This window comes from Arvicanthis niloticus, chromosome 7 (genome assembly GCF_011762505.2).
Source record: "Arvicanthis niloticus isolate mArvNil1 chromosome 7, mArvNil1.pat.X, whole genome shotgun sequence".
Lineage (NCBI taxonomy): Eukaryota > Metazoa > Chordata > Mammalia > Rodentia > Muridae > Arvicanthis > Arvicanthis niloticus.
The window spans coordinates 74417830-74430988 of NC_047664.1; the positions used below are offsets into that span (position 1 = coordinate 74417830).

At 42.6% G+C, this 13159-nt stretch overlaps 1 protein-coding gene across 4 annotated transcripts in view; it reads left to right on the plus strand.

Annotated features, from left to right (window-relative positions):
- Nucleotides 1-13159, plus strand: part of Spata18 (spermatogenesis associated 18) — a 34748-nt gene that overhangs the window by 1346 nt on the left and 20243 nt on the right. For all 4 annotated transcript variants that reach the window (XM_076938655.1, XM_076938656.1, XM_076938653.1 and 1 more), the window contains exons 2-4: nucleotides 6642-6747; nucleotides 6870-6985; nucleotides 8345-8451. In XM_076938655.1, the coding sequence (XP_076794770.1) occupies nucleotides 6642-6747; nucleotides 6870-6985; nucleotides 8345-8451 (329 nt within the window). The remainder of the gene's footprint in view (nucleotides 1-6641; nucleotides 6748-6869; nucleotides 6986-8344; nucleotides 8452-13159) is intronic.

The window sequence follows — 13159 nt, forward strand, 5'->3', positions numbered from 1 at the left end:
TGTTAAAAGGTTCGTTGTAGGAAACTCCATTTATTAAAAAGCTGTAAACTGTGTTGGCCTGGAAGGTTGACGTTGCAGAGTGTACTCCTATTGGCTTAGTTAGAATTAACTTAAGCCGTGCGTAATTCTTTAGAATCACAAACCCAATTAAAGCCATTCCCCAGTGGGAAATGTTAAAAGAAAATGAATAAATGGCTCAGATCAATTCTAAATACAACACACAATTTCAAGTTTTTTCCAGCTAGTGATGATTTGGGTTAACACCAGATTTAGCTTTCCCTTCATTTCCCTCATGAGGCTTCCTTCTCTGGCCCATCTCATCTCTGCCTTGATTTGGGGAGCCCCACCGTTGCGCTCACCACTGGTAGCTGTGACTTGAGACAGGCTTCACTGTGTACTGTGCCTTAGTTTCTCTTTATCCATGGTTTCTCCTTCCTCAGTGTCAACTAACCACTATGAAAAACAACAACAACAAAAGCCTGGTTTGAAAATTTAAAAATTTCAAACCCAATTGCTATGATTTATATTGTGTGCAGAGAAGTGATGAGATCTCTGCCGGAGGTTGATTCTTTCTTGCTTAAAGTTGTCCAGAGTAAACAAAGCTGTATGCTACCCATGGGTAGTCACTGCCTGCTTCCAAATGGGGAGTTGATGTTCTTTATGAATTTCAATTTATGCCCTAAAGCCTTAAAAATGTTTCTTGACTTATTTTTATTCTCAAAGTATCCAGTACAGTAGTCTTCTGGGTCATGAAAGAAGTTTTTCCTCCTCCTCATTGAGGTAAACAAAATCCATTTTTAGGGCAGATGAGATGGCTCATTTGGTAATGCCCTGTGCTGACAAGCCTTGCTTGACCTGAGTTCCATCCCCAGGACCCATATGATGGAAGAAGACTGACTTCCACACATTGTCTTCTGACTGCCACAGGGGCACCAGGGTACATTTGCGCCTCCTACCCATACTTAAATGTAATAAAGTGTTATTAAAAATATTCCAGGAAGAGGATGTTTTTCAACCATCTCCTAAAAAACCAAACCAAACCAAACCAAACCAAACCAAACCAAACCAAACCAAAATAAAACCCCCAAACTAAAACCAACAACAAATGGTCCTGCTTCTCTTTGCCATTCTGGTGATGTTAAACTTAGTGTAAGCCTTGTCCCAAGTGCCTTTAAAGATTGTTTTTTTAAGTTCAATGGCAGCTTGGTTTGGATCCACGGCTTTCAGCCTGCTGCTCACCATCATTGTTCAGCTAGGAACAGAGACAATTATCAAGAGTTTAACAACTCATCCAACAAATAGTTATTGGCCAACAAGTCAGTGAGCTCGACACTAACTTTTGCAAGGCATCTTTACTTACTCAGCGTTTTTTTTTCCAGAGCGTATCGTGCACCTGCCTATACTTGGTGTGAGGATTAGCATTGGGAGCTATATATTTTTTCTTTTTTTTATTGGACATTTTATTTACATTTTAGATATTCCCTTACCCCATTCCCCCCACCCAGAAACCCCATCCCGTCCTCCTCCTCCTGCTTCTATGATGTGCCCCCATCCACCCACCCACTCCCACCTCCCCGCCCTCGAATTCCCCCACACTGGGGCATCCAGCCTTCATGTGACCAAGGACCTCCTCTCCCACCTATGCCTGACAAGGCCATCCTCCCCTACATATACAGCTGGAGCCATGGGTCTCTCCCTATGTATTCCCAGGCTAGTGGTTTAGACCCTGGGAGCTCTGGTTGGTTGGTATAGTTGCTCTCCCCATGGGGCTGCAAACCCTTTCAGCTTCTTCAGTCTTCTCTCTAACTCCTCTATTGGGAACCCCAAGATCAGTTCAATGGTTAGCTGTGAGCATTTGCCTCTGTATATGCCAGGCTCTGGCAGACCTCTAAGGAGACAGCCATATCAGGCTCCTGTCAGCATGCACTTCCTGTCATCCACATCAGCGTCTGCCTTTGGTAACTGCACATGGGATGGATACCCAGGTGGAGCAGGGAGCTACATTTTTAATTAAAAATTTTATGTGCATGGGTGTTTTGCCTGTGCATCACTTCGCAGTGCTTGAAAAGACCAGAAGAGGGCAGCAGGTCCCCTGAAGCCAGAGCTAGCGATGGCTATGAGCTTCCACGTGAGAACTAAGCCAGGGTCCTCAGAAGAGCAGCTTCTAACTCTGAAACCATCTCTCCATTCCTGATGGAGCTGAATTTTAATGATGAGCCCCAATCTGCAGAAGAGAAAGAAGGGTAGAGGAAACTCTGAGTGCAAGATGTAGGGTTAGTAGGGGCTGAGGCAGAGAAGGTGGAGGGTTGGGGGCAGATGTCAGAGAGCTTTGAGGAGTTTGGGAGTTCAGCCTTTTCTGAAAGCCAGAGAGAGACTGAGAGCATAATGCAGGAAGAGGGCCACTTAGGTTTTATACAGGCCATTCTAGTTCTCTTGTGACGGGGAAACGGGAACCTCTGGAAAAAGGGTTTGGAGCTGGATAATACTTGAGGCGACAGAATGTACGAATGAATCAGTCTGCCATACTAAGCAGACAAGATGAAAGACACCAAGAACTCCCCTTCAGGCTCATGGGAGAGCATGCCGTTTAACTACCTGAAATGTATGGCACAGCATCTGTATTTTTTATTAGCCACTTCTGCAAAAGGCATGTATCGTCTTATGTGCAGAGCTGAATTCGGATGACAATCACTGCTTGGAGATGCCATCTGAAATTCATCTTATGTTAGAGTGTCTTCAGTAGGTCAGCCCAGGCCTGAATCCCTCCTCCCTCCCTCCGAGATACTTCCATTTCCCCTCAAAGTCCTGTGGAGTAAGGAGTGAACCTGAGTTATTTGTGCCACGACTTGGCTCTGAAGAAGTGTGTTCTATAATTATAGTAGCAAATGCTCACTATGCTATCCTTTATACTGTATCCTCAAGACAGGATAGATGACAAGTTTTTGTTTGTTTGTTTGTTTGTTTGTTTTTTGAGACAGGGTCTTATTGTATCCCGGGTTAACCTCTAACTTGCAGTCACTCTGCCTCAGCCTCTTGGGTGTTCTGGGTTTACAGGGGTAGACCATCCTATCTTGCTATAGATGATATTTTTAAAGTAGAATAATACATGCAAGGACATTATCATTCAGAAATTTTGCTTGGTCTTTGTTCTTTTTAAGAAAAGGGGTTTCACGTAGCCCAGGCTGGCCTCAAACTTAATTATGTAGCTAGAAATGAACTTGAATTTCTAATTTTTCTCCTTCCCCTCTCATGAACTAGGATCACTGTGAACCATTGTGACTTGTATATGCACGGGACAGAACCAGGGCTTTTTGCATGGCAGGCAAGCATTCTATCAATTCCTAGCCTTAGGAAAGATTGGGATATTTAATTTATGAATGAATGAGACTGATGGGAAAGCTGGTAATGTAAGAGGAGTTCTCTCTGTATTACTCTTCTCTTACATTAAAGAAAATAGTTAAAAACACGGTATTAAATATCACCACACAAAAGGAGATCTTACTGAGGTGTGTCTTCTGTTTGGTATTTGTGGTTGAGGTCTGTCGATGTTGCCGTGGTGTATTCAAACAGACTCCTTGCCCACTGTAACCACGCCCCAATCAGTAAACTAACTCACTCTTCAGGAGGCAATCTAAGCAGTAAACTTGTAGGCAACGTTATCTTTCTTGCTATCTTTTTACTGTTAGGTCAAGCTGCAGGAATGAACAAGTCTTTGAACCTCAAGGTCTCAGTGGGAAGATGTTTCTCTTGAACAGTCCCAGGGAAGCTCTTCATCTCTGGTTCAGTTCACCTTGTGAGAACGTAGCTGGTATCTCATGTGCCACTTAGAAGGGATGCAGGGGAAGGAAGCAAACTTGTTCTGCTTTTAAATGACACATGGGCCTTGTTCATCGTCCTTTTGCCAGAAACACTGTTATGCATCGCTTAATGATGGGAGCACCTTCTGAGAAAGACATTTTTGGCTGACTCTGTGAGCATGACAGTGTAGGCTTACCCAAACTGAATGCCGATGTGGAACCAGGGGGCTAGTAAGAGAAATGTCATATGACCATAGTTCTACGGCTCCACTCTGATGGTCAGGCAGCTAAGGAGTGGCTGAGAGGGCAAGTACATGGTACAGCATAGTGGAGGCCTGCTCTTCCTTTTCCAGAACCCTCCTCTGCTTCTCTGTCTTGGTTCTTCATCTTGTCCTTTTCTCTCTCTTTTTTTTCCTCACCATTAGTTTTGCTCTTTACTGTCCTTTCTTCCCCAGCCCACTTCTGACACAGCAAGATGGTCCTCCTTGACCTGAGCATGATCTCCCCATCTTGTCTCTTCCCTGTGATCTCTCTTCTATGGGCTTCCACTCTCTCCCATCCAAAGCCACACCCCCAGTGCAGCCTCTCTTTAGAGTTACAGATGCATTTTCTACCTGTTTCTCATAGAGCTGTGGTATGAATGATATGAAGCATTTCTCACATTCTGAGCTTGTGGGAAGCAGTGTAGAGCCCAGTTGAGCCATCCTCCCTTCAAACGACCTGACTTTCCTGTGTTGGTGAGTCTCTGTGGTAAAGGTAGCTGAGGTATAGGGTTATTCTGAGGATCATCCTGTAAGGTGTATGTGCTGAGAGGGAATAGAGGCTAGGTTGGGGATTCTCATAAGGCATTTCTATTTTCATCTGATTGTCCTCCTGGGACCCTGAACCGCCAAAGCCAAAACTCATTACCCTTGGGTAACGCTGGCACCTTAGGTAACACTGGCACCAGTGGGGTCTTGCTTGATGTAGACGTGATTAACCGTGGGTACCTACTTCAACATCCCTCAGCCTGACCTGCCCTCCTACTTCATCCCCACACCAGTGACTGTCCCACATACTCTGCCTCTCTTCCAGAATCACCCTGATGTGAACTCAACTTCCCATTTCCCTTTCCCTTCCTCGTCCTCAGAGCTGGTCTCATTCAGCCCCTAGTTTCTGCCTACACAGAACTCCTGATTGATATAGTCTGGGATGATCATTTAGAACCCATTTGCTTCTCACTCTCCATCCACTTCACCAGCTGCTGAGCTCATTCCAAGTCAACATGTTTAATTTTAAGAGTAACTTTGGCACAGGGGCTGAAACGTCTAAGAACTTTTGAATGAATGAATCTGGAGGCTCTGGACTCTGGACAGAATGCATTTAATTCTCATCTTTTCTCTGTTTATCAGATGGTGGGGCTGATTGGATAATGTGTAACTCAAGCATCTTATGCAGTGCTTTGTGTGGGGGAGCTAGACGTGTTGTAACATGTCCTGGCATATCCTGTTTGAATATTTGTGTTGTGTATACAAATGCTCCTTTGGATACCAGGCACGGCATGGAAGCAGAGAGTGAGATGCCATGGACATACTTCTAATTTAAGATCTATGCTTGGAGTTAGCTCCAAAAGTCAATCACTTCCTAAATCTGAGGATACAGAGCATCTCACTCCTAAAAGAACTCATCTCGTTACTGGAGAATGGGATTTGAACCCAGGGTTGCTTGATTCCTAATCCCTGACTCCTTTCAATGCTACACACCACCTCACAGCTGCCTTCTACTTCTCGAAGGGTTGGGTGTGGTTTGTTTAGTTTTTTTTCCCTAACGCTCTGCAGGGTATTACCATCTCTACTGTATGGGATGGGAAATAAGTCCATTCAGCAAGATTGGGAAACTTGTGCTGATCCCTACATAAATCTATGTAGTTTGAACCCACAGGATTTATTCTTTGTGGGTTTGTTCCTTTTTTTCAGTGTTGAAATAAGTTTGAGGTTTAGCTATGAACATTAAATAATGATCCAAGCTGAATATAAACTAAGATATAATATAAACTATTCACAGGCTTTAGAACGTTTCCCCAGCTTCTCAAGATGGTGGCTCTTCAGTGGGCTTGATGCCCCTCACACTTCCTGTCACTGTTTTTCGGCTCGTAGACTTGGAGATCCTTTTGTCTTTCTTCCCACTGTATCCTTCTCTTAGCACAATCTCTTCTTGCTATTAAAGGAGGAGTTGTAGACTCTGCACATACAATGTTGGAAACTAAACTTTAAGTACACGATGAGTTAATTGGTGGAGAGATAAACAAGGCGGCAATGTGTATTGTGGTGTAAGCAGTGTCTTCAGTTTGTAAGGGGATTTATTTTTTTCTCTCTTTCAGGATTCTACTGGGTAGAGTCATTGCTATGGAAACAATTCCCCAAACCTCAGTGGCTCACACATTCACAAAACAACTTTCGCAGGCATTTATCTGTTCAGTGTCAGTGTTTGTCAGGTTAACAGCTTGGTGGGGTCCTGCAGTTCCACATTCCTCTCCCCTTAGAGATTTCTGGTGCTTCCTCTGCATTTAGATAACAGATCTGGAAATCCAGAAACAGGATTTCTCAGGTGATTTTTTTTTCTTCTGCCAGGCCTGGTCATGATACACACCACATCCCAGACCAATTGAACTCAGTTATAGAGTTGCGTGGGGCCACACAGTTCAATCCTGGCCACGTGTCCAGGGGACTAGATTTTGGTGGTGCCCAGCAGTCTCTGTCAGAGCTTGTCAGAACCTAGTAGCCCCTGGACCACACAGGCTCTTATCTATCTGCAGTGGGTTCCAGAAACTATACTTTACTGATACCTTCTGTTTCGACGTTACAGTCAAACACCTGTGATCAAAATCTAAATTACTGCATCGAACTCATCGAACAAGTTGCCAAAGTGCAGGCACAACTCTTTGGGATCCTCACAGTGACAGCTCAAGAAGGTAAGAGCCACCTCTGCTTCCCCCAGCCTCTTTCCCTTTGTTTGCTCTATGCTTTTTTTGTGTGTCCTCTGTCAGATTCCTCCCCATCAACCCCTGCTCAACTTCGCTGTTCATTCTCTTAGGGGGACATAATGAAGGCGTGGAAACGATCAAGAGTCGCCTTTTGCCTTTGCTGCAGACTTCCTTCAGTTCTTTAAACATGGGAAAAATTATGGATACTGAGATCCATCCTATACAGGTAGGGATGCCCACGGATCACCACAGCACAATGACACTGAAACTTTCAAGATGGGACAACTAGCAAAGTGTCCTCACTGGGCCTGGGACTGGTGACTTTCAATGGCCAGTGTTAGCTTTTAGACACCATCTAAAGTTCCCACACTGGAAAGACAATATACACCGTAATTAAGGTATCTTGTTGTCACAACAAGCTCCCCCAGGGTGGCTGATGTACACATAAGTGTATTTACTTTACACTTGTAGAGTCTGAAAGACTAAGCAGCATGGTGCAAACTCCAGGGAACATCTCACAGGGGACAGCTTTACACTGGTGGTGGTATGTATGGGAGGAAGTGATCACATGGCACGGCAGGAAGCTAAAACGTGTGAGGAGATAGACTTGCTCCTTCGATAACTCTCTTGAGAACTAGCCAGAGTCCTGTGAGAACTTTTGGCCTTCCATGTTCTAATTGCTTCTTCTGTCGGGTCCTGCCTATCCCCTGGCCACACTAGGACTCAAGCTTCCAACCTGTGCGCTCTTGAAAGAGACAGTGTAGCCATATTGTATACCATGGCAGGGAGTAGTTTTGCTTTGAAATGTTTAAATGGATTTATAGAGATTCTTTCTAAAAATGGAAGTAGTTAAAGTGGGCTGTTCTAACCAAGAAACAGTAGCTAAAGGATGGAACCAAACTGAAGAGAAACCCATATTCTCTGCAGATCTTGGCAAAGTTGTAAATTTTTATGTTTACATATACTTACTGGCCAAAAGGGGACAATGATTTTGCCAGTTTAATGGTAGGATCCTGATTTTTAAAATGTGGTAGGTATACAAAGACATTTCTCCTCTTTGCAGAGAACCTGGCACATGGTAAAATTTCTCTCTGCTCAGAGAAGCCAGTTGTCATTACTATTTTTTGAGGACTTAGGCTGGTCAGAGTTTTACTTCCTGTGGGTATTATTCTGCACTCAGAAGTTAGGACTATGCTTCAAACTCTTTTTATTCTGGGCATAGAGATGGTATAGAATGGTGCTTTAGATTCCTCATTTAAAATCAAGTTGTAATTTACATTCAGTGAAACCTACAGCAGATGCGTTCTGAACAAGGAACAAACACAAAACTCATTCCTGTACTGATCCACAAACCATCAGCCACCCCCATCCACCACCCCACCCCTGTTTCTAGCCTGCCTTGTGCCACCTTTAGAGCAGTCACTGATCTGTTTTCTGTTATTCCGGACTGAGGGTTTCTGCTGTAGAAGCTCACACACAGGAAGCCGTGCTCTTTTGTGGATGGCTTCTTTTGCTTAACACAGTGTTCTTGTAATCTATCCATGTTATTTTCAAAGTCTGTACTACTTTTTTTCTTTCTTTACAGGATTTCAGTCCTAAAGGCAAAAACAAAGACAATGCCCTGGATCAGGACCAACAGCAATCAGACACTGAATCCATCCCAGAGAATCAACCAAACCAGGTTCAAGACGAGTAAGAGGAATGCAAGTTATCTTTTTTTCAAACAGAATTGTTCTAAAATTAATTACTTTTTAAGTATGGAAAAAGAATAATGGGTTATGTTAAATGTGGGTGTTTGTAAATAAGTACATGTGCATGCGTGCATGCGTGCATGCGTGCATGCGTGTGTGTGTGTGTGTGTGTGTGTGTGTGTGTGTGTGTGTGTGAAAAGATGAGGCAAATCAGACAGGCAGGAACTGTAAGTGGGACAGAAACCTTACCAGTTACTGTTCTCTGTGACAGAATATCTGACAAGAAAAGTTTTAAGCAGTGTAAGTGAGAAAAGGTTAATTTTGGCTCAGTTTAAGGAATACAGCCCATCACAGCAGAGGAAGCCTGGGCTGAACCAGGGAGCAGCTGCTCACACTGCATACACAGTTAAGCAGCATAGAGATGAGTGCTGGGCTCACCGCCCTTCTCCAGTTTCATTTAATTTGGGGTTACTTCTTCCTACTTCAGTTTAATCTACATAATCCCTTTAGGCATGCCTTATATCCCAGGTTTTTGAGGTTTTTTTTGTTTAGTTTTTTGTTTTTTAATTTTATTTGTTTGTTTTTGTTTTTGTTTGACAAGCTGTAGACTAGGGCAGGCCTTAGACTCAGAGATCCACCTACCTTGCTTTTGGAGAGATAGATATAAGACATAAAGGCATATGCCACCATGCATATGACTTATCTCCTAGATCCTATCAAGATGAAAAACAATATTGCTGGTCTACAGAGTGAGTTCCAGGACAGCCAAAGGCTATACAGAGAAACCCTGTCTTGAAAAACCAAAACCCAAAAACAAAACAAAAAAAAAAAAAGAAAAGAAAAACAATATTGACCATCTATCTATAGCTCTCTTTTAAAGGAACATTTATATCTTGGAATAGCTAGCTATTATATGTACATATTATATAATATATATTATAGTTAATATATAATATTCAATATATAAATATATAAAAATTTAAGTAATATATTAAGATATTAACAATACCTATTAATAACTAATAATATATTAGTAACTATTAAATAATATATATTTTATATATTAAAGTTAAACAATGTCAGGCAGCAGAAATATCAGTGTCAGGATAAGCTTCTGAAACCACTGCAAAGAAATTTCACACTTTGGGTCTGACTTGAAGGTAAACAATTTATATGAAACACCATTCAACATGCTTAATTAAAACAACAAAAACAAAAAACCTCAACTCCCAGCCTCCATTTCATTCCTACCATGGACAAGACAGCAAGGAAATCAGGGGTGAGATAGTGTGTGTCTCTCCATCTTTTTCTCTGATGAAATTCCCATTTTTTTCTATCTATGTAGAAAAAAAAAATATAAATTTTCTTCTCAAATATGTAGAAAAAGAAATGTAAAGGTGAAGTCATGTTAGCTCACTCTGTCAACATTTTGTCATACTTGACTCCAGATATGCTTTTGTGTGCTTACACCTCTACACATATCTATGCAGCAGCTGAGTGCACACACACAAAAACTGAGTTCCTCTGAAGGACTCTGCTGTGTCTCAACCATGTTAGCCGATCCCTCCATTCACCACTTCTAGTTGGCAGGGGCTTATCTTGTTTATCATAGTCCTCTGTATAAAATGTTTACTAAGTTCCAAGGGCCACTTTCCTTCTGCTCTATTCTTGGGCATCCTGAAGGCGAGTCACTTGGGGTCTTGCATTGCCTTGTGGTCCCTGTGGCCTTGGTCCCCTCTAAGCTCCAGTGTCTTAGACGGGTGGCTTCTGCATCAGGGTTTGTCTGGTTCCTTTTCCTGAAACATTATCTGGCAGCTGCTTCAGGTCATGATGGCTCTAAAGCTTTGAGAATTGGTTGAGTTTTGATGTCTGCCAGCAAAGATGGGTCTGAGATTTCCTACTTCCCTTTTGTGAGTTGAATAGGTCTCACACCACTTTTAATGAGTAACAAGACCAGGAAACCAGGTTGTCTTAGCCAGTATTCTGTAGCTGTGAAGAAACATCATATCCAAAGCAACTCTCATAAGGGAAAGTATTTAATTGGGGCTGGTATACAGTTTCATAGATTTAGTCCATTGTCATCATGGCAGAGAACATGGGAATACGCATGGAGATGTGGTGCTGGAAAAGAAACTGAGACTTCTACATCTGGATTCACAGGCAGCAGGAAGAGGAGGACACTGGGATTGGCTTGGGCTTCAGAAACCTCACAGCTCACCTCCAGTGACACACCTCCTCCAACAAAGCCACACCCCCTAGTCCTTCCAGACAGTGCTATGCCCTGATGTCTAAGCATTCAAATATGTGAGCCTATGGGTGTTAATCTTATTCAAATCACCACACTGGTGAATAGATATTTTTGTAAGAAGAGTGCCCACCACACCCACGGGCCCTTTCATCTCACGAGCCCCATTTTCTTGATCATTTCCGAGTGACTTGTTTCCCTTCCAGAATCATTTACACTCACCGAGATGCTTGCTGCCATGTTCCTATCTTGCTTAGTTTTGTTTAAACACCTTTTTTGGTTCTTATTCTGTTCTTTATTTAAGATCTCCCAAATGGTGGAGTCTGAGTATCATTTATCTCAGAAATTTACTCAGAAAAATATCAAATCAATCCACCACAAACCATTTAAATAAAATATATTATCCGGACTAAAACAGCTTCTAGTTCAAGAAAGTATCTCCACCAGTCTTAACTATGCTTTGTGTCATCCAAACACGTTCAACTAGTGCATGTGCCTGTGTGTGGCTGTGCAAACCCCCATGCTGTGTGTAAGGAGGGAATGCATATCCTCTCCATGTCTGCACGTTTCTTCTTGGTCCATTTTCTTGACTACTGTTCATTTTCTTCAATTCTCTGATCAAAAAAGTCATTTTTTTTTCATATTTACCTTTAAAATCTTATTCAAATTTTATTAGAACGATCTAATTTCCCTTCAACCTACCACAGCCATATTAAGTCATTTCTTCTCCAGCACCCTTTTAGACTTTAGGCATTCTGTTTATCCATTCATTCATTTCATCTTTCACAAAGTTTTGCGTCATGGAGACCTAAAGGTACTGAGGGTAAAGATGAGTAATGTATTTAGTAGTTTGTGGTATGAATATGAGGTGAATGTGGATGACATTCAGTGGAAGAGGAAACACTGGGCTTGAGGGGCGTGTCAGGTGGCAAGTAGCACGGCGTCGAAGGTGGGGTGGGTTTACACTTTAGGTAGTGACCAATTGCCTGGAATATGTGGGGTTGGCAGAGATTACTGATCCCATTATTTCCCAGTCTACCTCATTCTCTAAGTAAAGATCTGTGTTTGTCAGATTTCCATAGGTGTGGCAAAATACTTGAGACAAATACCTTAAAAGGATGAAACCTTATTTTGGCTCATGGTTTTAGAGTTCAGTCCATGGTCTCTGGGGCCCTTCCCCTTGGGACTATAATAAGGCAGGATATCGTGACAGGAAGTTGCCAGTGAAGTACAACACCTAACTTCATAGTGGCTGAGCAGTGAAGAGAGAAAGGGCAGAGTCTTCATGTCCCATTAAAGGCAGTGCTCTAGAATCTTCCAAGAAGTAATGCTCCATATGTTCCCAGTAGCATTTCTAACCAGACATCGAGCCTACCGCTCTTGAACTCTGAGGATACATTTATGATCTAAAGCATTACAGGATCCCAATGTTTATCCCCCATTATCCTTTCACTGAAAAGCTTGTGCAGTCTGTAGGCTCAGGGCTGCTCTGATGGAACAGCCTAGATATTTCAGGAAGGTAAGTCAGAGATATTGAGGGCCCTCTGGGAACCTGTGATGTCTCCCTGTTCCAGGGCAGCTGCACTGAGAACCACTGGTCTTCAGCCAATGCTGAATGGCTCACTTTCACTCACTAAATGTAAATTCTCGAGTCAGAGAAAGATAATGTGGCTTGGTCGATGTCAAGAGGGTCCTGGATACTAACTTTGACCAAGCTATTTAGAAAGTTGTGCTTAGAAAGTGGAGGAAATCAGTAGCAGAAATCCATGGGATATGTGGATGCATAAACTACTTTTCTCCTTGCTGTGTCCAGATATCTGACGAAAAACCAATGTCATGGAGGCAAGGTGGTTCAGAGGCAGGGTCGTGCATTCCATTGTGGCAGGAAATGCCTAGTAGCAGGAACAACTCCTGCCTGTAGAAGCAGAAGACTGCTTGCTCATATATTGGGGGACGGAAGCAGAAAATGAGGAATATACTGGTGTTGTGCAGGTTTCCTTCCGTTTCTTCCTTTCTTCGGGAGGATTTGATGATGGTGCCCACATTAGAGAGTGTCTTTCTCAGTTAATGGTCTCTGGAAGTGCCTTCACAGACAAACTCCTAAGAGAATGATACCTTGAATGCTATTTAGCCTGTCAAGTGGACGTTAAAATTAAGTGTTGAGACTGACAAGATGGTTCAATGGTTAGAAAGTGTTTTCTGTCAAGTCTGATAACCTAAGTCCCATACCTGATATCATTGTAGAAGGACAGAAATGACTTCCACAAGTTGTCCTTTGACCTCCACACATGCACTGTGGCATGTGTGAGTACACACACTTCTGAAAAGAGAATTTTAAAAAGCCAACCATCACCAATCTGATTCTAGCCAGCCCGATGCCCAAGCACACCACTTTAAATCATAAAATTTTATCCTGGCTTTTATAGTCTCAAGCTGCTCTTAAAGTGCAAAGTGAATTCATTTC